Genomic DNA, 25,604 nt, shown 5'->3' on the forward strand with positions numbered 1-25,604 from the left:
GACGTCATCCTATTGTCCTACATGTTGACACCTCTTTCATAGCAGCAGAGCGAGCTGATTGATTGACTTGTCTGTCAATCTCATTTGTGAGGTGTTTTGGTTCCAAGTCTGCCCGTTAACCCCTGAGGAAGCCAGGTTGCTGGCGAAACATGTCGGGGGGCAGGTCTAGGTTTTAGATGCGTTTGTCTGCGTACAGTTCCGTTCAGCTTAATTTATAAGCATGTTAGTAGATAGCAGTCAGTCCAGATCCTTTCAGTAAGTCAGTGGGCTCACTGGCTATTGCTACAAGGCTGGCAGTATCGCTGCTGTGGGGTGGAGAGAGTGCACATCTCCCCTCTAGGCACCAATTGCAAAAATAAATCTGTATGCAGCAAACTGTTATTTTAAAACAATTTATTTAGTGCTCATAGTTTTATATATAACAATAAAAGTTATATTTTAGCTATTGCAAAATTGTAAATCTGCGTCAAGTTGGGTAATAAGCCCCAGTGGCTATCTGAATGAGGCTTTGATAAACCTGGCACATTTCTAGTTTAAGTTTATACCACCTATTAGCTTAATTTGAACCAGAGTGCTTAGTAAAAATGTTGGTGCAAATTAATGCATTTTAAGCATGCCACCTCTGTCCCTAAGCCATGCTCACTTGTCAGGTAAGGAAAAGTGTCTGAGACACTTAATAAATGTGGCACGTGGCCTAGGTGCCAGAATTCTGGCACATTTTCAATAGTGACCCAATGTTTTCTTTTTATTTGCTCGGAGGGGAGTTTCCATGTACTTAGAAATCACCCCTAACCCATACACAGTCTAATGTTGATCGAAATGGACAATTTCAACCAACATGATCATTCGTTAGTCAACCGGTGAGAGATCATCATCATCAGAAAAAAAAAGTCGGCCATGTTTAATATTTCAAAGAAAGATCATTCATGGACAAAGGATCTTTCTTTGGAAGAATGTTTCCAGAAAGATCTTTCGTTCATTGTCCGATTTCAATGAACATATATGGGCAGTTTGAACAACTAATATGGACTAAAATGTGTTTGGCTATGTCTGGGAGTAGATTGTTCACCAGATGAGTGTTTGTAAAATTGCTATTCAGCCATCAACCTACTTTTACTATCAAATCAGATAAGTTGTATCTCTCAAGTTTATCACTTTTGGAGGGACAGTTTCTTTTTTTTTAACCCAAATCCCACTCTCTCTTTTTACATGTCATATGTGACCTAAAATATATACAGCATTTTAGGCTTATGAGTATCTCAATCTAGTCACTTTTTTGAAGATTTGATAATAAACATGGAGATGCAATGGGGTTCACACACACACACACACACACACACACCACCACATGTATAATGCAGTTTTATATTGCTTTTTTATTTTCTTTGAGATAACTAAGAACCTTAGAAGAATGTAAGAGCTCTGTTGGGGAAGAGATATTAGTCCCATGGGATTCATTCATGTAACATGCAACAACTGGTCATAGATATGACAGCAGATCTTAAGTTTGCAAGGATACAACTGATGTAATGATTAAGGACATGTAGTTTGTCCGAAACGCGTTTACAGTCGGGGGGTACCGTGATTATTTGTATGTGCTTGCTGTACTCAACAATAATGGATCGTCCCAGCTTTCAAGAACGGTGCTGGCTTTTACTTTATGGATTACAAAAGGTCGGGAATCGGACTACAACCCTGCACGTCTGGTACAAAAAAGGTTGAGGTGAGCTGGAGCTTACTTTTGCAGCAGATTTAATGTCTATGGGGCTGCCGGATGATCCCTGTAAAACTGCCTACAAGGCAAATAAAGATCTGACAAGTTGGACTTTGGATTTTCCACTTTCTTGAGGTGTCAGACTGCTCCTTACCTTTACTCCTTTTCTGGCTTCAACCTTTTTGTCTAAGGCAATTTTACATTTAGTTTACCAATATTCCTTGTAATGAACTCCTCGATACACTTTCTCAGCTTCAGTACAATTAATATACAGCATTTGTAGTGCCCTGGAGCAAGGGTACGTTGGACTATGGACATTTCTGGACATTTGCCCCCTACTGTTACTATGAAAAGCTCACAACTTTATCATCAATTCACTACTTTATTGCACTTTGAAGGGTTACCTTGCACTCCGATTTATACTGTTGTATGCACGTATACCAGGAAAGGCCAACCTTCGGCTCTCCAGCTGTTGCAAAACTACAACTCCCAGCATGCCTAGACTGTCTACAACTATCAGCCTACAGCAGGGCATGGTGGGAATTGTGGTTTTTACAACAGCTGAGAGAGCCGCAGGTTGGCCATCCCCGATGTATACTGTTTCATATTGTTGAACTGCATTTTATGTTTATTGTAATATATCCTATTCATTTGCACTGTTATTACACTATAGCTGCACTGCACTGTGGAAAAGTTTAAAGGGGTTTTCCGAGATTTTGATACTGACGACCTATCCTCAAGATAGGTCATCAGTATCTGATCGTGGGGGTCCAACACCTGGGACCCCTGCCGATCAGCTGTTTGAGATGGCATTGGCATTCCTGTGAGCGCTGCGGCCTTCTCCGTGCTTACCAAGCACAGTGTCGTACATTGTAAGGCGGCTGTGCTTGATATCGCGCTCAGCCCCAATGAAGTGAATGGAGATGAGCGTGATACTAAGCATGGGCACTATACAATGTAGGGTGTTGTGCTTGGTGAGGTGCAAGAAGGCCACAGTGCTCACAGGAGTGCCAATGCCTTGTCAAACAGCTGATTGGTGAGGATAGGTCATATGTATCAAAATCTTTGAAAACCCCTTTAATGCACAGCCAGCTAATATTGGGAACCAGAATTATATTGCACTAAAGAACCATATTTTAGTGCAACATTAAGTATATACTAGCTTGTATAGACTCCCATTATTAATAAGTATCTCTACATTTCATCTTCTAAACCTGAATATTGTGGTATGCCCAGCAATTTGTCCCAGTGTTGGTAAATTTATCAGAGTTATTGTGTTTTATGTAAAACATCTATTTTAATTACTATATTTGATGTTTACCAAAAGGTGTAATAATAAAGTTGAAATGATGTTTCCAGGACAGAGTAGTGTGTCCCCTGGGGAGAGGCAAAGAAAAGCTTATCCATCCAACTGGTCATCTCCATGCTACAACCTGGCAAGTTCCTAACCCAAGCAATTGTCCACCTGCTATTGCTACTGTTAGCGTGAACAGCCACATACTAAATGTACAGATGTAACCGGCATTATTTTGATACCAGCTGCACCAGGATGATGACTTTAATGTGATTTGTTATATTATTGTAATGTGTTTTTATTACATTAACGTATTAAGGCAGCTAGTTAAGATAATGGTGGCTACATCTGTAAGTGTTGATCCACTCTACGGCTCTTATAGCCGGACAATGAAGGATTACCCAACATTACCAATGCCAACATCCCAGGCCTTACTAAAGGTAATCGGCCGGCTGGGTGCACAGTGCTGAGTAGCTTATGTCCTTCTTTCCTCTCATACTCAGATTTTGTTGCAGTGTCTGCCATTTGCTGCTATATCTAATGATATAATGCCCAACCCTGAGCAAGCACAATCTGCTGCCAAAGATTGTTACTGAAAGTAAGGACAAGGGGTGGAGTGAAAGTATTCTAAGCCAAACAAAAAGAGAAAACCGCGCTGCTCAGAATAGGTATAAATTCACATTAGGAGTAAAAATCTTTGTGATGTTATTCCTCAGTATCCTGTGTGGATTATCACAAAAGTCGATGCTCTAATCTGCTAAAGAACAGAAGAAATAGCCCGACATAGTGAAGTACTGCCAACTGAGTTTAAATACAAGGATTTATTCTACTCACAATATCCATAAAACAACAATCATATAAAAAGTGCACGTCCTCTCATCAAACGCCCGACCGGGGTTTCGCCTCCGCTTCATCAGGGGCACCTGTGGACTCATCTAGATTGCTTCTTTTTCAAGATAATGTGGGAGTTACCACAACCTCGATTCACATGATTCTAACATAGCAAAATTCCCCATTCCCCATATCAGTTATAAAATTCCAATACAATCATTTCACATACATAAAAACAAATACTGCATTTAAAAAAACTTTTTTCTGACATAACTTCAAAAATCCATGAAAATACCTCTGGCTCTTTTAGGCTAGGTCTACACGACGACATTTGTCACGCGACATAGAGGGCACAACTACACTGCAACATTTGTCGCGTGACATTTTGTCGCACCAGTGTCGCGTGACAATTTTTATAATGGCAGTCTATGGTGTTGCACTGCGAAATGCGACATGCTGCGACTGCGACGAGACAGTCGCAGAAAAATCCATCTCGAATGGAATTTTTTGCGACTGTCGCGTCGCAGTCGCAATATGTCGCATGTTGCAGTGCGACACCATAGACTGCCATTATAAAAATTGTCGTGCGACAAAATGTCGCCCTGTAGACCTAGCCTTAGTCATATGGTTGATTACACCCATTCATCTTCTACTCCGTTATTCTCTCCTACACCACAAAGATTTTACCTACACTCCCCCACCGTCATCTCAGCTCCACTTATCGTTCACCACACCAGTGCCAATATGGACTTTAGTTTTTACATTTTGCTACACTTATCCCCTTTTAATAGATATCCAAATATACATAACCCCACATAAAATATACATAACCCCATTTTCTTTTTTCATTGCATAAAATAACCCACATTATGATATCTATCTTGCAAGTGAGAAAATGTCACACCATCTTCCCCATATTGTTACCAAAGGTTTATATTTACAGTCACAGATTCACAATTCTTGAATGTGCTGCATATCAATGGCAAACCCATATTTTATGTATCTATTATACAGGCTTTTATGTCAAATTCAACATTCAAACCATCAGGGTGCAAAGTCCCCAATTTATGCATGCTGCGGTATTTTCTCCAGCCAAAAAACGTAAGAGAGGGACTGAACTGATGCATCCTGATCCATACTGAACAGGATAAGTGTAGCAAAGTGTAAAGACTAAAGTCCATATTGGCGCTGGTGTGGTGACGTTAAGTGGAGCTGAGATGACGGTGGGGCGAGTGTAGGTAAATCTTTGTGGTGTAGGAGAGAATAATGGAAGTAGAAGATGAATGGGGTGTAATCAACCATATGACTAAAAGAGGAGGAGACAGGTATTTTCATGGATTTAAGGCTAGGGCTACACGACGACATTTGTTGCAACAATTTTTATAATGATAGTCTATGGTGTCGCATTCACTGCGACATGCGACATGCTGCGACTGCAACACGACAGTCGAAAAAAAAAACCATCCAAAATGGATTTTTCTGCGACTGTCACGTCGCAGTCGCAATGCGACACCACAGACCATCGTTATATAAATTGCAGTGTAGTTGTGCCCTATGTGTCGCGCGACAAATGTCGTCGTGTAGCCCAAGCCTTAAAGTTATGTCAGAAAAAAGGTTTTTAAATGCAGTATTTGTTTTTATGTATGTGAATATGTTTGTATTGGAATTTTATAACTGATGTGGGTAATGGGGAATTTTTGCTATGTTAGAATCATGTGAATCGAGGTTGTGGTAACTCCACATTACCTTGAAAAAGAAGCAATCTAGATGAGTCCACAGGTGCCCCTGACGAAGAGGAGGCGAAACCCCGGTCGGGCGTTTGATGAGAGGACGTGCACTTTTTATATGATTGTTGTTTTATGGATCTTGTGAGTAGAATAAATCCTTGTATTTAAACTCAGTTGGCAGTACTTCTGTTCTCTGGGAGATTAGAGCATCGACTTTTGTGGCACTCCTTTTTTACTCCTAATGTGGATTTATACCTATTCTGAGCAGCACGGTTTTCTCTTTTTGTTTGATTTTCAGTTAATTGTGATAGGTGTCCACCTCACAACAAAGACCGCAGCGCAATCAGTGAACATTGATTCAGGTCTGCAATTTTGTTGCAGATTGATTGTTAGTTTGTCCTTTTGTTTTTTTTGTTGTGTTTTTTTTATTTTATTCAGTTTTTCTTTTTGTTTATTTAGTTAGGATTGGGTGTATTTGTTTATTTGTCACTGTATTTTATCTGAAAGTATTCTAAGGTCTCTTAAGCACAAGGCCAAGAGCACCATTTCTACAAAGTAAAGGAGATCTCAGGATCATAATCTGTGATTTCTTTCCTTTATACATGCAATTTGAGAAAATAAAGTTTAGATTAGTCATGAATTTTGTTTATACAGAACATAAGAGGCGAGAAGATTAGTTTATATATGAATGATGTCATCTCAAGTAATAACAGACATCAAACACGAAGCAGATTCTCATGTCAATTAAATATATCCAACGCTTCTATAGCTTCTTTTTTTTTTTTTAAATCGACAAAAATTCCATGGTCAAATATGCTGTTAGATAAAAAGATTTGTTTAACAAATTCAGCTGGGGATACACTTTTTTTGTAGCATTTTTAATTGATTTTAACTATCAAGCGACACCTGTAGTAGTTTACTGTTTTGGACTAGAGCTGTACCTCAATAGTTAACATCAATTAAAGGTGCTACAAAAAGTATAGGTGCAGAATAGGTACAACTCCAGCCTTACTGTCCTAATAATATAACTCATTTTTTTTATCCAAGACTTTTCCTATATCTGTTGGAATATACCGTACTATATATTTGAAGGCTGAAAAAAAAAATATTATATATAATATAATATAATATACACAAATACAAATACTTACACGTTACTCAGCAGAACTGGCGGGATTTCCAGCCCTGAGAAGTAGCATCTGAGGGAGGGAGCCAACGGACCTGAAAAGAGATAAAAATGTTAAGAAATGGAGGGATACATCAAATGGTTCAAAATTAAAATGACTTAAACTTCCTATAGTGAATTATTTGTATTTTAATAACATATTTTTTACCCAAATAGTGATTGTAAATCGAGTCTGCTTTAGGATGGTGCCTTATTTTGCCCTTTCCTCTTGCACACACAAGTGCTCGGACCCTCCATTCACCACCAAGCCAACCATTCAGCTCTGTACGGAGGCAATATCCACAAATTGGCAGAGAGACATGGAGAGGACCAGTGCTGAAACCATGGATGTCATAACAGTACCATGACTTGATACTGACTATAGGGCGACTATTGTAAACAATAGTCATGTGAAATACAATTTGCAAACACAAACCATTTTTATTTAATAAACTTAAAATATGTTAATTGCAATAGCCCACATTTGATTATATGAGTATTCCCAACTTATAAAGTGATAGAACACCAAATAGAATATATTAACTGTAAGGCAAAAATGTGACATGAACCCAGCCTAAGATATATTCTGAGGGCCGGGCACATTTTGAGTCTCATTTTATTATCATTCTTTTCATCAGCAAAATTGCCACAAATTATACAGGATAGATCACATAGTCAGAGAAGGAGGAAACCATGTTATCCAATTTCAAACTTTCGGCAAGTACAGTGTAAATATATGTGCCAGTAATTTTAGCAGACATTTCTCAGAATATGCCATAAATGTCTGACAGGTCCAGGTTACACCCATGGAAAAGTGTGGTGCGCTCTCTGGAAGGAAAAAGTACCCATTTTTTATACCAATTCTGAACAACCCTTTTGATATTAAAATGTACATTTCCACATTTTTACATATTGATTTACTTTCAAACCTTGAGTTAAAAGCTGAACTAATGGAAATTAATGCGCCCAGCTCATGGCTTCAGAATGTGCCAATCTGGGGGTTCAGAAGAGGAGAGTCCCACCGTCCTGACCACGTACGAAACAAGGACAGAAATATGTTTGTCACCTCTAAGCATAAAAGCTACATCACTTTGAGAATTCCATTGGAGATATACACTCACCTAAAGAATTATTAGGAACACCTGTTCTATTTCTCATGATTGCAATTATCTAGTCAACCAATCACATGGCAGTTGCTTCAATGCATTTAGGGGTGTGGTCCTGGTCAAGACAATCTCTTGAACTCCAAACTGAATGTCAGAATGGGAAAGAAAGGTGATTTAAGCATTTTTGAGCGTGGCATGGTTGTTGGTGCCAGACGGGGCCGGTCTGAGTATTTCACAATCTGCTCAGTTACTGGATTTTCACGCACAACCATTTCTAGGGTTTACAAAGAATGTGTGAAAAGGGAAAAACATCCAGTATGCGGCAGTCCTGTGGCAAAAATGCCTTGTGGATGCTAGAGGGTCAGAGGAGAATGGGCCCGACTGATTCAAGCTGATAGAAGAGCAATGTTGAGTGAAATAACCACTCGTTACAACCGAGGTATGCAGCAAAGCATTTGTGAAGCCAACAACACGCACAACCTTGAGGCGGATTGGGCTACAACAGCAGAAGACCCCCACCGGGGTACCACTCATCTCACTACAAATAGGAAAAAGAGGCTACAATTTGCACGAGCTCACCAAAATTGAACTGATGATGACTGGAAAAATGTTGCCTGGTCTGATGATTCCTCGATTTCTGTTGAGACATTCCAAGATGGTAGAGTCCGAATTGGCGTAAACAGAATGAGAACATGTATCCATCCTCTGATGGCTACTTCCAGCAGGACAATGCACCATGTCACACAAGCTACGAATCATTTCAAATTGGTTTCTTGAACATGACAATGAGTTCACTGTACTTAAATGGCCCCCACAGTCACCAGAATCTCAACCCAATAGAGCATCTTTGGGATGTGTGGAACGGGAGCTTCGTGCCCTGGATGTGCATCCCTCAAATCTCCATCAACTGCAAGATGCTATCCTATCAATATGGGCCAACATTTCTAAAGAATGCTATCAGCACCTTGTTGAATCAATGCCACGTAGAATTAAGGCAGTTCTGAAGGCAAAAGGGGATCTAACACCGTATTATTATGGTGTTCATAATAATTCTTTAGGTGAGTGTATGTTAGGAGTACTTTCAGATGAAGGAAGGCTTGACATTTGCAGCTGTATAGGCATGCAGCAGCATATGTCGCTCACCGTAACCCCTCGTGACGTACATTTTTATTTTAGTTTTTGCAGGATTCCTCTTTATAGGAAAATGAAGCAGGACTATGCTCTGCAGTGACGTAACTAGAAATGACTGGGCCCCACAGCACATTTTTAAGGGCCACCGGCAATGTTTTTGCAACCCCCTCCTCCCGTGGCAACCTCAACTCCTGTAGCTAGTCTAGATCGCTCTCTCAGATGAAGCCCAGCAGCCGCTCCATCAGTTTCCTACATTTTTATACTGTATATAATGTCATTGTATAATATTGTTGAGGAGGCCCTGACAATAACATCTTTTAGTCCTCCTCCCTGGGTGGGCCCCTCCTGAGTTTGGGCCCCAAAGCAGCCGCTTCCCTTGCTTCTCCCTATAGCGTAATGCTCTCCTATGCAGTTAGAAAAGTATACTGACATATCTGCCTGTCTACCAAATGCTATAAAAGACACTTTTGGCATCCCCACCCCCATCTAGAGGAACCTGTGAAAGGAATAAGTTTACTTTTAAGATAAATAATAAAATGAATGTTTTAATCTTATAGTGTGAACAAATGGGAAGTATAACCCTAGAGTAACTGTTGTATGAGTACATTACATCCCTACGCACACTAAAGGGTCTCAATAATTCTACTCCTGTTTTATGTCTATACACTACTATTTGGAATACATAGGGGGACATTTATCATTTGAGATAGTTGTCTGGTCAATAAACATGTCTGGCGTGAGTGCAATGTGGTTTACACCTATATGTGTAAAAGTTAGACTGAAGAGTTGCCTGGGTAGGTTGTGACTTTTGCAAAAGTCGCACATAGTAAATGAGCCTGATCCGAGTCTAATCTACTTTTAGTTCTTAAACATGGACTACTTTGAAAACTTATGAGGAATACAAAAGTTTCAAAAATGACGCAGAAAAAACGGTGTACTTGTCAAGACTTGGCCTTTTTTAAGCCACAAAACTGACATATCTGATTTTTTAAATGACCCCCATAAAGTGCCTTTTCGCATTACATCACTTTTTGCACAACCTTTAGCAGTGATTCACTGGGTCACTGCAATTTCAGTTCTCCACCTACTTTTCTAATGAGGGTGACCTTTCAGATAACCCATCTCTGTGCAGCAGAATCATAAACTGAGATTAATCTGCCCTACCATTAAAACAAAATGACCTACTGTTTTAAATTCAAGTTAAACATCTTCTGTAGAATGTTTTGTTAGTTTTTATGAAATTTTTTTTCCCAGGTCACTAACTATATTTAAAAAAAAATTCTAAAGTCTTGCAATTTTCACACTGGCTATTAAGGCTACATTCACACAACAAAATGTGGCTATTCACATGGCGGTCAAGAAATAGGACATGTCCTATTTTTAGTCGTGTTCCCCTCCACACATAACCCACTGAAATCAACAGGAGTGCAGCCGTCTATAAAATGGGTACACTACTGAAAAATTGCCTTTTATGGGTTAAAATAGAAAAAAAAATACCACACCCACTTGCATGCACAGAGACAGTCGCTCCTCCCTTCATGAAGGAGGACCTGCTCTCCCGGTGTGATGGTGTCATTACCATGTGTGCCCCTCCGTGATCGCGGGGAGCGCATGGTGAAGAATGACTGTCCCTGTGTGTGTGCAAGTGGAGAATGACTGTCCCTGTGTGTGGGCAAGTAAAGAATGACTGTCCCTGTGTGTGGGCAAGTAAAGAATGACTGTCCCTGTGTGTGGGCAAGTGGAGAATGACTGTCCTTGTGTGTGTGCAAGTGGAGAATGACTGTCCCTGTGTGTGTGCAAGTGGAGAATGACTGTCCCTGTGTGTGGGCAAGTAAAGAATGACTGTCCCCTGTGTGTGGGCAAAGTAAAGAATGACTGTCCCTGTGTGTGGGCAAGTGGAGAATGACTGTCCTTGTGTCAGTGGGCAAGTGGAGAATGACTGTCCCTGTGTGTGTGCAAGTGGAGAACTGACTGTCCCTGTGTGTGTGCAAGTGGAGAATGGACTGTCCTGTGTGTGCAAATGAATGAGGTGAGTAATTGTGTGTTTTTTGTTTTTTTTGCCATATATTGGCAAAAAAACTATAGGCTACCATGGGGGGCATTATACTGACGGGAGCCACAATGGGGGACATTATTAATGTGGGGGTTACTCTAGGGGACATTATTACTGCTGGGGGAAACTATGGGGGACATTTAGTACTGCTGGGGGCCCACTATGGGGGAAAATTATATACCAGATGCCTTGCAAAAGTATTCACCCCCCTTGACTTTTTTCGTATTTTGGTGCCTCACAACCTGGAATTAACATGGACTATTTGAGGATTTGCATAATTTAATTTACAGAACATGCCCACAACTTTGAAGATGTTTTTGTTTTTTTTTTATTGTGAAGCAAACAGCAAATAGGACAAAATAACAGAAAAAGTAAATGTGCATAACTATTCACCCCCCTAAAGTCAATACTTTGTAGAGCCACCTTTTGCAGCAATTGCAGCTCCAAGTCGCTTTGGATAAGTCTCTATGAGCTTGCCACATTTACCACTGGGATTTTCAAGTTGGATGGATTGAGCTTGGTGAACAGCAATCTTTAAGTCTGACCACAGATTTTCTACTGGATTGAGATCTGGGCTTTGACTAGGCCATTCCAAAACATTTACATAGTTCCCTTAAACCACTCAAGTGTCGCTTTAGGCCAAGTTCACATCAGCGTTCAGCCTTTCCGTTCTCCTGCTCCGTTATTGGAGCAGGAGAACGGAAAGGACGGATTCGGCTCATAACTGAGCCGAACGGAGCCTACAGACCCCATAGACCAGTGATGGTGAACCTTTTAGAGACCGAGTGCCCAAACTGCAACCCTACCACCCACTTATTTATCGCAAAGTGCCAACACTGCAATGGCAATGAATACCAATATAGTATGTCTTCCATGTAATTTATCTATAATAACCTGCCTACATTCAATGCGCTGCCTGTGCCATTCATAGTGCGCCCTGTGCGGATGAATGGCAGGAAAAGTCTAGGGCATATTGGTACACCATAGACTTTTACCAGGGCACGGGTGCCCACAGAGAGGGCTCTGAGTGCCGCCTCTGGCACCCGTGCCATAGGTTCACCACCACTGCCATAGACTATAATGGGGTCCGTTAGGTTTCCGCTCAGAAGATGATTTTGGAGCGGAGACAAAAGTCCTGCATGCACAACTTTTGTCTCCGCTCCAAAATCATCTTCTGAGCGGAAACCTAACGGACCCCATTATAGTCTATGGGGTCCGTAGGCTCCGTTTGGCTCAGTTATGTGCCGAATCCGTCCTTTCCGTTCTCCTGCTCCTATAACGGATGAACGCTGATGTGAACTAAGCCTTAGCAGTGTGTTTGGGGTCATTGTCCTGCTGGAAGGTGAACCTCCGTTCTAGCCTCAAATCACGCACAGAGTGGTACAGGTTTGGCTTAAGAATATCCCTGTATTTAGCACTATCCATCTTTCCCTCAACTCTGACCAGTTTCCCAGTTTTGGCTGCTGAAAAACATCCCCACAGCATGATGCTGCCACCACCATGTTTCACTGTGGGGATGGTGTTCTTTGGGTGATGTGATGTGTTGGGTTTGTGCCAGACATAGAGTTTTCTTTGATGGCCGAAAAGTTCAATTTTAGTCTCATCAGACCAGAGCACCTTCCTCCATACATTTTGGGAGTCTCCCACATGCCTTTTCGCAAACTCACAATGTGCCTTTTTGTTTTTAGCTGAAAGTAATGGCTTTCTTTTGGCCACTCTGCCATAAAGCCCAACTCTATGGAGCGTACGGCTTATTGTCGTCCTATGTACAGATAGTGCAGTCTCTGCTGTTGAACTCTGCAGCTCCTCCAGGGTTACCTTAGGTCTCTGTGCTGCCTCTCTGATTAATGCCCTCCTTGCCAGGTCTGTGGGTTTTTGGTGGGCGGCCGTCTCTTGGCAGGTTTGCTGTTGTGCCATGTTCTTTCCATTTGGTTATGATTTGATGGTGCTCCTGGGGATCATCAAAGATTTGGGTATTTTCTATAACCTAACCCTGACTTGTACTTCTCAACAACATTGTCCCTTACTTGTTTGGAGAGTTCCTTGGTCTTCATGGCAGTGTTTGGTTAGTGATGCCTCTTGCTTAGGTGTTGCAGCCTCTAGGGCCCTTTAAAAAAAGGTGTGTATATGTAATGACAGATCATGTGACACTTAGATTGCACACAGGTGGACATCATGTCACTAATTATGTGACTTCTGAAGATAATTGGCTGCACCAGAGCTTTTTATGGGCTTCCTAACAAAGGGGGTGAATACATACGCACATGCCAATTTTCTGTTTTCTATTTCTAAACAATAGTTCTATTTATATATTTTCTCATTTCACTTCAACTTAGACTATTGTGTTCTGATCCATCACATAAAATTCAGATTAACAAAACATCGAACTTAAAGGGCTTCTGTCAGCCCACTAAACCGTTTTTTGTTTTTTTTGCTTAATAATAACCCCTACACTGCGATTTATCCATACATAAGTAAAATAAGAATTTTGGTTCAGTAGAATTTGCTAAAACCCTATTTTTATAATATGTAAATTACCTTGCTACCAGCAAGTAGGGCGGCTACTTGCTGGTAGCAGCCGTATCCTCCGATGGTAATGACGCCCCCTCTGCTTGTTGATTGACAGGGCCAGCGGACGGGATCTTTCTCCGCTGGCCCTGCCTGTTTTGATTCAATATCTGGCGCCTGCGCCGCGGCCGTACCTATCTTCAATCGGCGCAGGCGCACTGAGAGGCGGCCACTCACTCGGCCGCTTCATCCTCAATGCGCCTGCGCCGGGTGTAGATGTGACGTCATCGGCGCAGGCGCATTGAGGATGAAGCGGCCGAGTGAGTGGCCGCCTCTCAGTGCGCCTGCGCCGATTGAAGATAGGTACGGCCGCGGCGCAGGCGCCAGATATTGAAATTTATGAAATTTATGCAAAAATGGTTGAAAAATGGCCATGAAAAACTGACAGTGTCCATTTTTCATCGCCATTTTTTCACTGTCATGTGAATGTAGCCCAAGCCTAATAATATTGAGACTTCATTATTTAGCAGTCATCTTATTATGCTCAGAGATTACAATGAGAGATAACACCTATATATAGGTAACATAGTATCCACCATTGACAATAGGTGTTTTTCAAAGCTTATCTACTCCCTCCTGACCCCTGCATAGATCAGAGAAATCTCTTCCAGAAGCCAATGAGTCCCCTCCAGTATATTGTGTCTATGGCCCATGTGTGTGCCGTATAGCATATCTCTAATTGCTGTTAACAACAGCTCAAGTAAGATAGCTGAAAGTAATAACACATCAGAAAAAGACACGTGTCACTATCTGGTTAAAAGGCCCTTTCCATTGCCCGATGTTCTGGCAGATTATCGCTAATGAGTATCCGCGCAAACACTCGTTAGCAATATTCTGCGTATGTAAAGGTGCCGCCAAATAACCAATGAACAAGTGAAGCGCTCTTTCGTATAGAAACCTAAATCATCATTTGCTGGCATGCCATCTAAACAGCACTCTGCTGCCGGCAAACAATGATTCAGCATGGGGAACGAGCGATGGCATTAGCTATTGCTCCTCCCCATACTGTGGAGGGGATCGCTGCATGTAATAGTGGCAGTCTCCTCCATTGATGAGCAGGCAATAGTCAGGAGGGAACGCTTCCTTCCCGACAATCGCTACTGTACAGTACATCGGGCCATGTAAAGGGACCTTTAAAAAATATAGGAGACACATTCAATTTATGAACTTTATCTTGCTGCTACAGGACAGTATTTTATATTTAATTTTCAATGGCATAGTACTGACAAAATTTAAAATAAATCAGACAAAATAGTTTTCTCCGAATATTAAGATTAGAAAATTTTCTGATATGACACTTTCACATGGTCAGTAATTGGTTAGCGTTTTTCATCAGTATTGAAAATCCAAAACCAAAAGTGGGTCCAAAACACAGGCACAGCTCTTTCCATTATAATTTCTCTCTGTATGTTTCACCTCTGGTTTTGGCTAACAAGTACTGATGCATAATAATGACTAAATACTGATTGTGTGCAAGTGGTCACAGAAGTACACCTACGATATAACCCTTTCCTGGAGACTTTCTGTTTTTGCGTTTCCATTTTTTACTCCCTTCCCTAAGCCATAACTTTTTTATTTTTCCCTTCACATAGCTGTATGAGGGCTTGTTTTTAGTGGGACAAGTTTCTAATGGCATCAATTAATATTGCATACATTGTATACAATGTAGTGGGAAGCTGGAAGAAAATTCCAAGTGGGGTGGAATTAGAAAAACAATTGCAACGCCGACACAGTTTTATGGGCTTTGTTTTTACAGCATTCCCTATGTAGTAAAACTGACCTGTTAGCTTCAGTACAGCGATATAAAAAAACTGTTTTTCATTGCATCGCCATATTCTGAACCCCATAATTTTATTGATGGCATTTTAGGCCACTTTCACACGGGCGAGTATTCCGCGCGGATGTGATGCATGAGTTGAACGCATTGCACCCACACTGAATACCGACCCATTCATTTCTATGGGGCTGTTCACATGAGCGGTCATTTTCACGCATCACTTGTGGGTTGCGTGAAAATCGCAGCATGTTCTATATTCAGCGTTTTTCACGCAACGCAGGCCCCATAGAAGTGAATGGGGTTGCGCGAAATTCGCAAGCATCCGCAAGCAAGTGCGGATGCGGTGCGATTTTCACACACGGTTGCTAGGAGACGATCGGGATGGAGACCCGATCATTATTATTTTCCCTTATAACATGGTTATAAGGGAAAATAATAGCATTCTTAATACAGAATGCATAGTAAAACATCACTGGAGGGGTTAAAAAAAATAATTATAAAATTTAACTCACCTTAGTCCACTTGATCGCGTAGCCCGGCATCTCCTTCTGTCTTCATCTGATCTCTGTGCAGCAATAGGACCTGTGGTGACGTCACTTCGGTCATCACATGATCTTTTACCATGGTGATGGATCATGTGATGACCGGAATGACGTCACCACAGGTCCTGTTGCTGCACAGAGCTAAGATGAAGACAGAAGAGAAGCCGGCTACGCGATCAAGTGGACTAAGGTGAGTTAAATTATAATTATTATTTTTTTAACCCCTCCAGCGATGTTTTACTATGCATTCTGTATTCAGAATGCAATTTTTTCCCTTATAACCATGTTATAAGGGAAAATAATAAAATCTAAAGAACACCGATGCCAAGCCCGAACTTTTGTGAAAACGCATTACAATGTTTTGCACTCGTGCGGGAAAAATCGGGGGTGTTCCCGTAACGCACCCGCACATTTTCCCGCAACGCCCGTCTGAAAGAGGCCTTAGAGTTTGCATGACTTTTTGATCACTTTTTATGCAATTGTTTTGGGGAGGTGAAGCAATGAAAAAATGGTGAATCAGCCATTTTGATTTTTGTTCCAGTGTTCACCGCACAGGTTAAATACATTTATATTCTAATAGCTTTACCACATCCCAAAACGCTTGTGCTAACACTTGGAGCTGGCGTTTTTGCAAAAGTGCAGATAAAACACGACTAAAAAATAAATGAAAAAAAATATAAAAACAGGTTAAGCCACCCTAAATATGATTTTATAAAATCATTTAGTGCCATGACATGCCCCTTGAACACACAGAGCCTCAGTTCATTTGATGTATATTCCTTAGCTTTTCTCTAAGCTGATAATTGTAATTTTACCACACTTTCTTGTTTCATTGGAAGAGAAGAAACATGAATGCTGCCACCCGACAGGTGAATATAGTACATCTTATGGTACCATAGCATCTACTCAATCCTATATTCACTAATATGTTAATAGTCTGATGTAGCAGAAGAGGTTTTGCATGCTTAGGCACCAGGGCCTGGATGCAACCAGTACATTTGCTTGTCCTCTATGACCCCACCCAAAAAATAGCTGGTTGTGCTAATGCAACAAATAGATTTATTGGAAAATTCATACGGCCACACGGTCTAGTTTCCGGATGAAGTTTATGTGGCCAAGATCAGGAGTGGATTGTAAAAGTATATAAAGTATTAAGGGCAGACGTGACTTCTCTTTTTTTAATTCACTCCTGACTTTGGTTTCCAAAACTGCATCAGGAAACCTGACTGTAGGTAACGTCATTATAGTTCAGGTTTGACAGACCTCTGAATAGCAAATCTGATAGCTGCCCAGTAACAAATGCCTCATTCCATTATTGGTAGATTTCCCTTCAGAACCATTGAAAAAACTGTGGACATCAGAAGGGTTCAGACTTTCTCAAAAATAGACATAAGAAATGCTGAACAAAACTGAACATTAGAGGACAACTTAATGGCGGGCAAGCTCTTTTGATGTCGAAGACTAGGGTTTCAACATGTACCCAATTACTCGGGCTCCTGACGTTCATTATGATAGCTGTCTGATGGATAATCAGTAATTAAATTTCTCCCCCTTTTCCATTAATCCCTGCTCTTTATAATACAAGGCCTATTCTCACTCCCATATGAGCAGTTCTCAATGCAGCACTGGCTGGCCACCACACTCACCATGGTTCTAGGCAGATCCATGCAACAAACAGTTATCTTTGTGCCAAAACCTTTCCAACATACTAAAACTGAAACCTTTGGAATCGAAACCGTTCCTTTGCTTTGTTCTCCTATCTTTGGAAGGTTCCCTTGCAGAGATCCAACTGGAGAAGTCACTTTACAAGCTAAAAATCCTGGGAAAAAAGTATGCAAAATGGCTCTCCTCCAAAGGGACGAAAACTGTCTTTCTAGTGCCATTTATTGATAGCCGCCATGTATAGTAAGCCAATGTTGCACACATTAAAGAGCCTTGAAACATGAATAGAGATATCAGCCACATTCATATCAGTTACAAGTGATTGTCTCTGATTTGACCTAGTCATGTTTCAAGGTTTAATGGATCATAAATTGACTTATAGGGTAGTTTTCCTATAGGTGGCACTAGAGAGCCTGATTTCTTCCTTCTAGAGGAGATCTAATTTGCATACTTCGCGGTATGGTTTACAGGGACAGGCACAAATAACAAATTTACATTTGATGTATTATCCAGTAGGCATCCTCTACTGTTTTAACATGTAGTAACAGTATTGGATTATATGTATATGCAATTGGAATTTATTGTTTTTCATATCTATATTATGGTTACCATTAGTTAACCATTTTAAAGTATAGAAGGGGTTGTATTTTCTATCAGTTCATTAATATTTAACCATAGTTTCCTAGAAAAGGCCACAGGCGGGTCAGAGCAGCATGGATCAGTGGTCACATAACTTGATTTCTTACAAAAGAACATTGTGCAGCTATTACTCCTGTCAAGAACTTCTAGTTCTACCTAAGACAGACATAAATCTAGTGAGTAGAAAAGAACATTAAGCTCTGTCAGGATGTCACCTGACTGATGGTGATATACTTTGGGGAATGCCATATTGCTTATATGCTGAGAAGTTTCTTTCCAGATATCAAAGTGAAATTACCTTGTATCTGTGCTTTCTTCAGTGTTCTTTCATCCTGTTCACTGAACCGTATAATACTTAGGAGGAATGCTGACACAAGCTTCGCAGGCCAGTGAAGGACTTCTTCATCCTTCAAGTCTTGTCAGGTGCATGCATGAGCCTTTACGACGAAGGATGTCTATGATCAATTAGTATGTATCTACTGCTAAATATCCAAGGTATCTGAAGAAGACCATGAGGGCTGTATATGGAAGAGTATGTATGACAATTTGCCATGATAAGAATTCTAGATCTGTGCTGTTCAGGCTTTATGCACCTGATTTGTTTTTTAGAATTTTTTAACAGGTTTTCCAATTTTGTTTTAAAAAATTGCCAGATAGCAGGGAGCTACAGAAAATATGATCCCAGATGGATCGAATAGACATGGATCCAGTCTTATCAAGAAGGAGAGTGAGAGGCTGGCAGAGGAAGCAGGTAGAGCAAGGGTGCACAGAGTGGCTTGGGCCTACCACTGGTGCACTTAACTACACTTCACTTTAAGAACAGTTGGCATTAACCAACTGCATGTCATGACTTGCATTATTATTGTTGGTCCAATATTCTTTTTAGGTTTCCAATGGCTTCCCTTAGGCCCTTACCTGCCCCCCACAGACTAGTTCAATCCTACGGCAGCTGCAAATACACGCAAGTCATCTCCACCATACCTTTTTCATGTGAAGCCCATACCAGTACATCACAGTTGTACCAGGCCCATCCCCATTATGCCTCATCAATATTTACTCACACCATAAGAGATGTTAAACTGATTTGTCACATATATGTGATACCCCTTCTGCACACTAATTTGTCATATCAGACATCCATCCCACCATTGACCATTCTTATTAACTAATCCGTCATTAGGACCCAACTTCTAAAAACACTGATTACTTTCTAACAGCACTTCTCACCAGAAGTACTGTCATAAACCTTCATACATCCCTGATTTTTAGATCCCTCCAAGCCTAGTCTCACCAGCACGCTTAGCCATCAATACCAAAAGCTGATCTCTCCCAAATAAGAAACACCAATTTATCCTATTTTAGACAGTTTATTAACCCAAATCAATGGGAGCGGATCTGCAGTATGGCAGCACCAGAAACTACACAGTGGACAGAGCCTTCTGCTTCTGGCTCTGTCCACTGTATAGTTTCCACTGCTGGCAGCTGCCTGAAACACCTAATCATGGGGAATTGCTAGATGTTGGACCTCTACCAATCTAATATTCAATATCTAAGTCCCGGAAAACCCCTTTAAAGTAGTGCCTAATGAATCACGTCATCTCATTCGAGTATAGAGTCCAACATACATACAGAGTCTATAATAAGATTTAGCAATTACATCCCATCGCCTCAACTGTAAAAAAATGGGACCAAATGATGCTTTATTAGCCAAGCTGAATGCTAGCTCTTAAAAATGGTGCCCCATCCTGACAACTCATTTCTATATATACATCCTATTAAGACATCATAGACAGGGCTGTCCCATTTTAAACCTCCCTCTAAGATAGTGTCAGAGCAGAGGGGTAGTGCAAAGTATATCTCTCATTATGTTGGACATGCAAAGAGGTATCTCCCAAGGAAGAGAACCATCACCAACACAACCTCTTGGAAGTGGCTCCCTATAAGTCAAAATTTGACTTTCCAACAAGCCTAGGGATATAACCGAGCCATATAGCCATCCACAGACAGCTGTTTCAGGGTACTTGCCACTTATCAGTACAGAGTAGGATTCTGGCTGGCTGGGTCCATAGAGGAATACTCTCTTTAGGGAGATTCACCACCCTGCCTAAGGGTACTTTAACACTTGCGGCAGAGTGATCTGGCAAGCAGTTCCGTAAGACTGATCAGGATTCTGATCAGTCTTAAAAATGCCTGATCAGTCAAAAAAATGCATTGAAATGCCGGATCCGTCTTTCCGGTGTTATCCGGCAAAACCTATCCGGCATTTATTTTTTTCACCTTTTTTTCATGCGCAGACCCGAAGGATGGATGCGGCATTCCGGTATTTTGAATGCCGGATCCGGCACTAATACATTCCTATGGAATAAAATGCCGGATCCGGCATTCAGGCAAGCCTTCAGTTTTTTTCGCCGGAGATAAAACCGTAGCAGGTGCAGAGATTTCTCTGAAAAAAATAAAAAAACAGGATGGAAGAAAGCGCGCAAGCCCGTGAGTCAGGTCGGGCTGCGTAGAATCTAAAAACAGGAGGATAGCACGCAAGCGCGGCCACTGCGCCAGTATCGCTGGGATGGCCGTAACTAATAACTACCAGATGTAAAAAGGCCGAAAAAGAAGGTCATTTATAGAGGAAAGGAGGAGGAATCGCTAATAACATGTATTGGGTAAGTTGCCGGTGGTGGCATAAACAACAGATTTAAGCATACTTGAAAACATGGGAAAACCCCTTTAAGGAACGTTCATAAAATAAAAGGTTCTAAAGGGTTAATAAATGATATCAGTAAAATATTGCCAAACACAAAGTATTGCTAATCTGATCTCAGAAATAAGGTATTTTATATAACATGTACTATACACAGATGAGCTTCCTGGGGCAGTTCAGAAGAGTCAATACTTCTGGAATTCTATTCATCTAACATGTTTTCTTAGTTACAAAAATGTTAGAAGACAAATGTACTCCACCTTGGCTCCTTTATAAATCAGTACAAACATGGCAGATCCTGTATTCAAATATCACAAGTGCATCTGAAAACATCTTAAATTATGACAAGATTACGAAACACTGTAGTACGTTAGTTTAGGGATTCTGTAATTACTCTGATAAGAAAGCAGGAGCGTTCTTATTTTCCGAAGATGCCTAATCTAAACAGATTTTTTGTGTGGTGGTATCCAGTAAAATTCTTTTAGTTTGACGTCCTGGTGGATCAAGATTCAGAATTCATAAAAAAAGTATACAGGATATGTGATAAATATAGGATTGCTGTCAGCTACCTGTCTGGACCCCTGTGTGAATGCAGAAGTAGTGCACAGTGTTCAGCTATCTCTATCAGTCCCCCTGAAGTGAATTAAGCCTATGCATCACTGCTTCATTAACACAGGAGGGTTCCTTCAGTTCTCGTCATCGATAGGGTTCCAAGCGGTAGGATGCCCAGTGATTATACATTCTTCAACTATCCTGTGTATAGGGCATACATGTTTTCAATAAGAAAGTCTCTTTAAAATGCTTTCCCTGTCTGAAGTAACTCCAGTTTAGTGGTTACCTGAAGCTGCCACTAGAGGGAGATCACTGCATACATACTGTATTTATACAGTCCTCATTGAGTTCATTAAGTAAAGCTACAAAGCATGTAAGAATGCTTTCAAGTGTTAATAGTTGAAATTTTAATTTATTCTGCAGCAGAACAACAACTCCAAACATGCGGCCAATGTCATTAAGAACTATCTTCAGCATAAAGAAGAAAAAGGAGTCCTGGAAGTAATGATAAGGCCCCCACAGAGGCTTGATCTCATCATCAAGTGTGTCTTGCAGTACAAGAAGAGACAAAGGATTTGAGCAAGCCTATATCCACAGAAGATGTTTGAAACAACCTCCCTGCCGAGTTCCTTCAAAAACTGAGTGCAAGTGTACCCAGAAGAATTGATGCTGTTCAGAAGGCAAAGGGAGGTCACACCAAATCCTCATTTGATTTAGATTTCGCTTTTGGTAATTTGCTTAGCATTTTACAAATTGTTAAAAATATATTGTTAACACCTCTATTTTATAAAGCATTTTTACCTTGCAGCTTTTTTCCCCACATCTGCCCAAAACATTTGCACAGTACGCTACTTTTCTAAAATATCAGAAAGTGACTCACTAACCATGAAAACTTCATACCACCTATAAATCGTAAGTATCCAGCATATGTAGATTATACAGAGAACTATTCCTTCCACCAGAATGATTGATAGTCACACAGTCCTGCTCTGAACTGATACTGATCTGCTATTGGAGGGATCTTGGCCGCTTTAATGATGATGTAGCAGCAATCCATAGTTTTGGCAGGACAGAGATTGTGCATACAGTGGACTACTTGCAGCCTCTTTGGCATGTCTTTTAGTTCTATGCCAAACTACTCTTCCACAGGTTGTTACTGTACTATGCAACTGGCAGCATATATCATGCAGATCACCAGGATCAGACTGGCCTACTAAATACCCAGAGGATCCTTCGGTGGTCCCAGTCTATGAAGCCATAATGGGCCCCAAAGGTCCAAGAGAAAGTTGCATTTACAGCTTCCATTGGAGCCAATTTCTAGCCACTAGGGTTATATAGTTAATACGGTTGAAAAAAGACAAACGTCCATCAAGTTCAACCAAGGGATAGGTAGGGATGCGAATCCCAGAAGGAAGGGAGACTCAGATTTCTACGCGTTTTCATAAGCATTTATGTTTTTTACTTTTAGAATTTGTCTTAAACCCTTTTTGAAACTGTCCACTGTTCCTGCTGTGACCACGTCCTCAGGAAGTCTATTCCACCATATTCACAGTTCTTACAGTAAAGAAGCTTCTGGAGACTGAACTTTTTCTTCTTCAGTCAGAGGCAGTGCCCCCTTGTCTTTTGAGCACATTTTACATGGAACAGCTTTTCGCCGTATTTTTTGTATGGCCCATTTATATACTTGTACAGGTTAATCATGTCCCCCCTTAGACGGCTCTTCTCAAGACTAATAAATTAAATTCTTTTAATCTTTCTTCATAACTAAGACCCTCCATGCCCCTTATCAGTTTAGTCGCTCTCCTCTATACTTTTTCCAGCTGCAGTGCATCCTTTCTATGTACTGGTGCCCAGAACTGGACTGCGTATTCCAGATGAGGCCGCACCAGCGCTTTGTAAAGGGGGTAGTATTACATCCTGCCCTGCGAGTCCATGCCTCGTTTAATGCATGACAATATCCTGGTGGCCTTAGAAGCAGCTGACATTATATGCTGTAATTTAATCTACCATCCACAAGGACACCTAAATCCTTCTCTATACGTGACTCTCCCAGTGTTACAACACCTAGGACATATGAAGCACAGTGATTATTACTACCAAGATGCATAACTTTACATTTGTCCACATTGAACCTCATTTGCCAAGTAGATGCCCAATTACTCAGAGGGTTCAAGTCAGCTTGTAGTTTGTGGACATCTTCCACAGACCGTACAGTTCTACACAGCTTAGTGTCATCTTCAAAAATAGATATGGGGCTATTAATCCCGTCCCCAATATCATTAATAAATAAATTAAATAATAGAGGGCCCAGCATTGAACCTTGGGGTACACCACTTATAACCCGGGACCATTCTGAATAGGAATCATTGACCACAACTCTCTGGACACGGTCCTTCAACCAGTTTTCAATTCAATTACAAACTATACTTTCCAAGCCAATAGACCTTACTTTACTTATTAAGTGTCTATGAGGGACAGTATTAAAAGCCTTTGCAAAATCCAGAAACACTACATCCACAGCTGCCCCTCTGTCCAGGCTATTACTCACCTCCTCATAAAAACAAATCAGGTAAGTCTGACAACTTCTGTCCTTGGTAAACCCATGCTGGTTATCACTTATATTATTTATAGTCACATACTCCTGTATATAGTCCCTTCAGAGTCCTTCAAACATTTTTCCCACAACAGAAGTTGGTCTATAATTACCTGTGGAGGACCTTGATTCTTTTTTTGAATATGGGCACCACGTTTGCCTTGCGCCAATCACTTGGCACTGTACCAGTCCCTAGAGAATCGTTAAAAATTATAAACAGGGGCACAACAATGACTGAACAGAGCTCTTTAAGCACTTTTGGGTGTAATCCATCCACCCGGAGTTTTGTTCACATTTACCCTATTTAACTTCTCTTGGACCATATCTACAGTTAGCCAATTAAGTATATCACTGGATGTACTAACAACCCCGGCGCCACAGATATCCGCTCCTTTCTCTTCTTTTGTATATACAGAGCTAAAAAAAACTATTTAGGAACTCTGCCTTTTCCTTATCTTCAGTGACTACCCCCCCCCCCCCTTTACCATTATTTAGGAAACCTACCTGCTCAGACCTAGGTTTTTTTTAGCATTTATATATTTAAAAAACTTTTTGGGATTTGTTTTGCTTTCTTTTGCTACCTGCTGTTCGTTTTGTATCTTTGCTAATTTTATCTCCTTTTTGCAGATTTTATTAAGCCCTTTGTAATCTTCAAACGCTACAGCTGACTCCTCAGATTTGTATTTTTTAAATGCCCTCTTTTTGTCTTTTATTGCTCTTTTTACAGTAGCTGTAAGTCAGGGGGAGTTTAATTTTAGCTGTTTATACTGGTTACCGAAAGGGATACAATTTTTTAGTGCAATTACTCAATGTGGATTTGAAGCTCTCCCATTTATCCTCTGTATTATTATGTGACCGTAGCTGCTCCCAGTCTATGCCCTGAAATGCTGTACTCAACCCAGGGAAATTAGCCTTTGGGTCTACATCTTAGGTTGTGAATCAATCAATGATATAGGAGTTAGGCATTGAAGGTAATTTCCTCTGGTGGAGCTAAGGAACCCCAGTCTCATGCTGCAGATCACATACTGAATATTTACTAATTATGGATCAGAATTTTAGCAATCACATTGCCTGTGCTGCATAAAAACATTGGTTTCCCAAATAAATGTCATACTAACCATTTAAGTAAGTGGAGAAATATAAAACATGACCAGGAAATGAAATGTACAATATACCCTGACACAATGGCTTGCTTTAGGAAAGACACTATGTAATTTAATGGCCAGCTGCCAACCCCAGCAGTAACACCATTTGTCATGCAGTCAAAGGTTATACAGTCGAGGGGACACTGAACACCCCAGTGTAATGCTTTCCTCCCTGTAATAATAATTCCCACTAATGTGGGGGAGTCACTGATTAGCTTATGAGCTATATACTTCACCAAATATGTGAAGGCAGCTCAGGCCTATTATGTAGACTTATATATCGGAGCAAAGTATTAAACTAAAGATGGCAGTTAAGGTTACAAAATTGGCTTTGCTCATATGTTGAAATCATTTTCTATATCTTGTGCTAAGCCAACAGGGATCTGCAATCATCTTGTTTCCATTCT

At 40.7% G+C, this 25,604-nt stretch overlaps 1 protein-coding gene across 1 annotated transcript in view; it reads right to left on the reverse strand.

The window, feature by feature from the left end:
* Positions 1-25,604, reverse strand: part of RBPMS (RNA binding protein, mRNA processing factor) — a 229,292-nt gene that overhangs the window by 34,226 nt on the left and 169,462 nt on the right. The window contains 1 exon segment of the mRNA XM_040418043.1: positions 6,718-6,787. Coding sequence (XP_040273977.1) covers positions 6,725-6,787 — 63 coding nt within the window. The 3' untranslated portion in view covers positions 6,718-6,724.

The sequence above is a fragment of the Bufo bufo genome, chromosome 2, assembly GCF_905171765.1.
Source record: "Bufo bufo chromosome 2, aBufBuf1.1, whole genome shotgun sequence".
Lineage (NCBI taxonomy): Eukaryota > Metazoa > Chordata > Amphibia > Anura > Bufonidae > Bufo > Bufo bufo.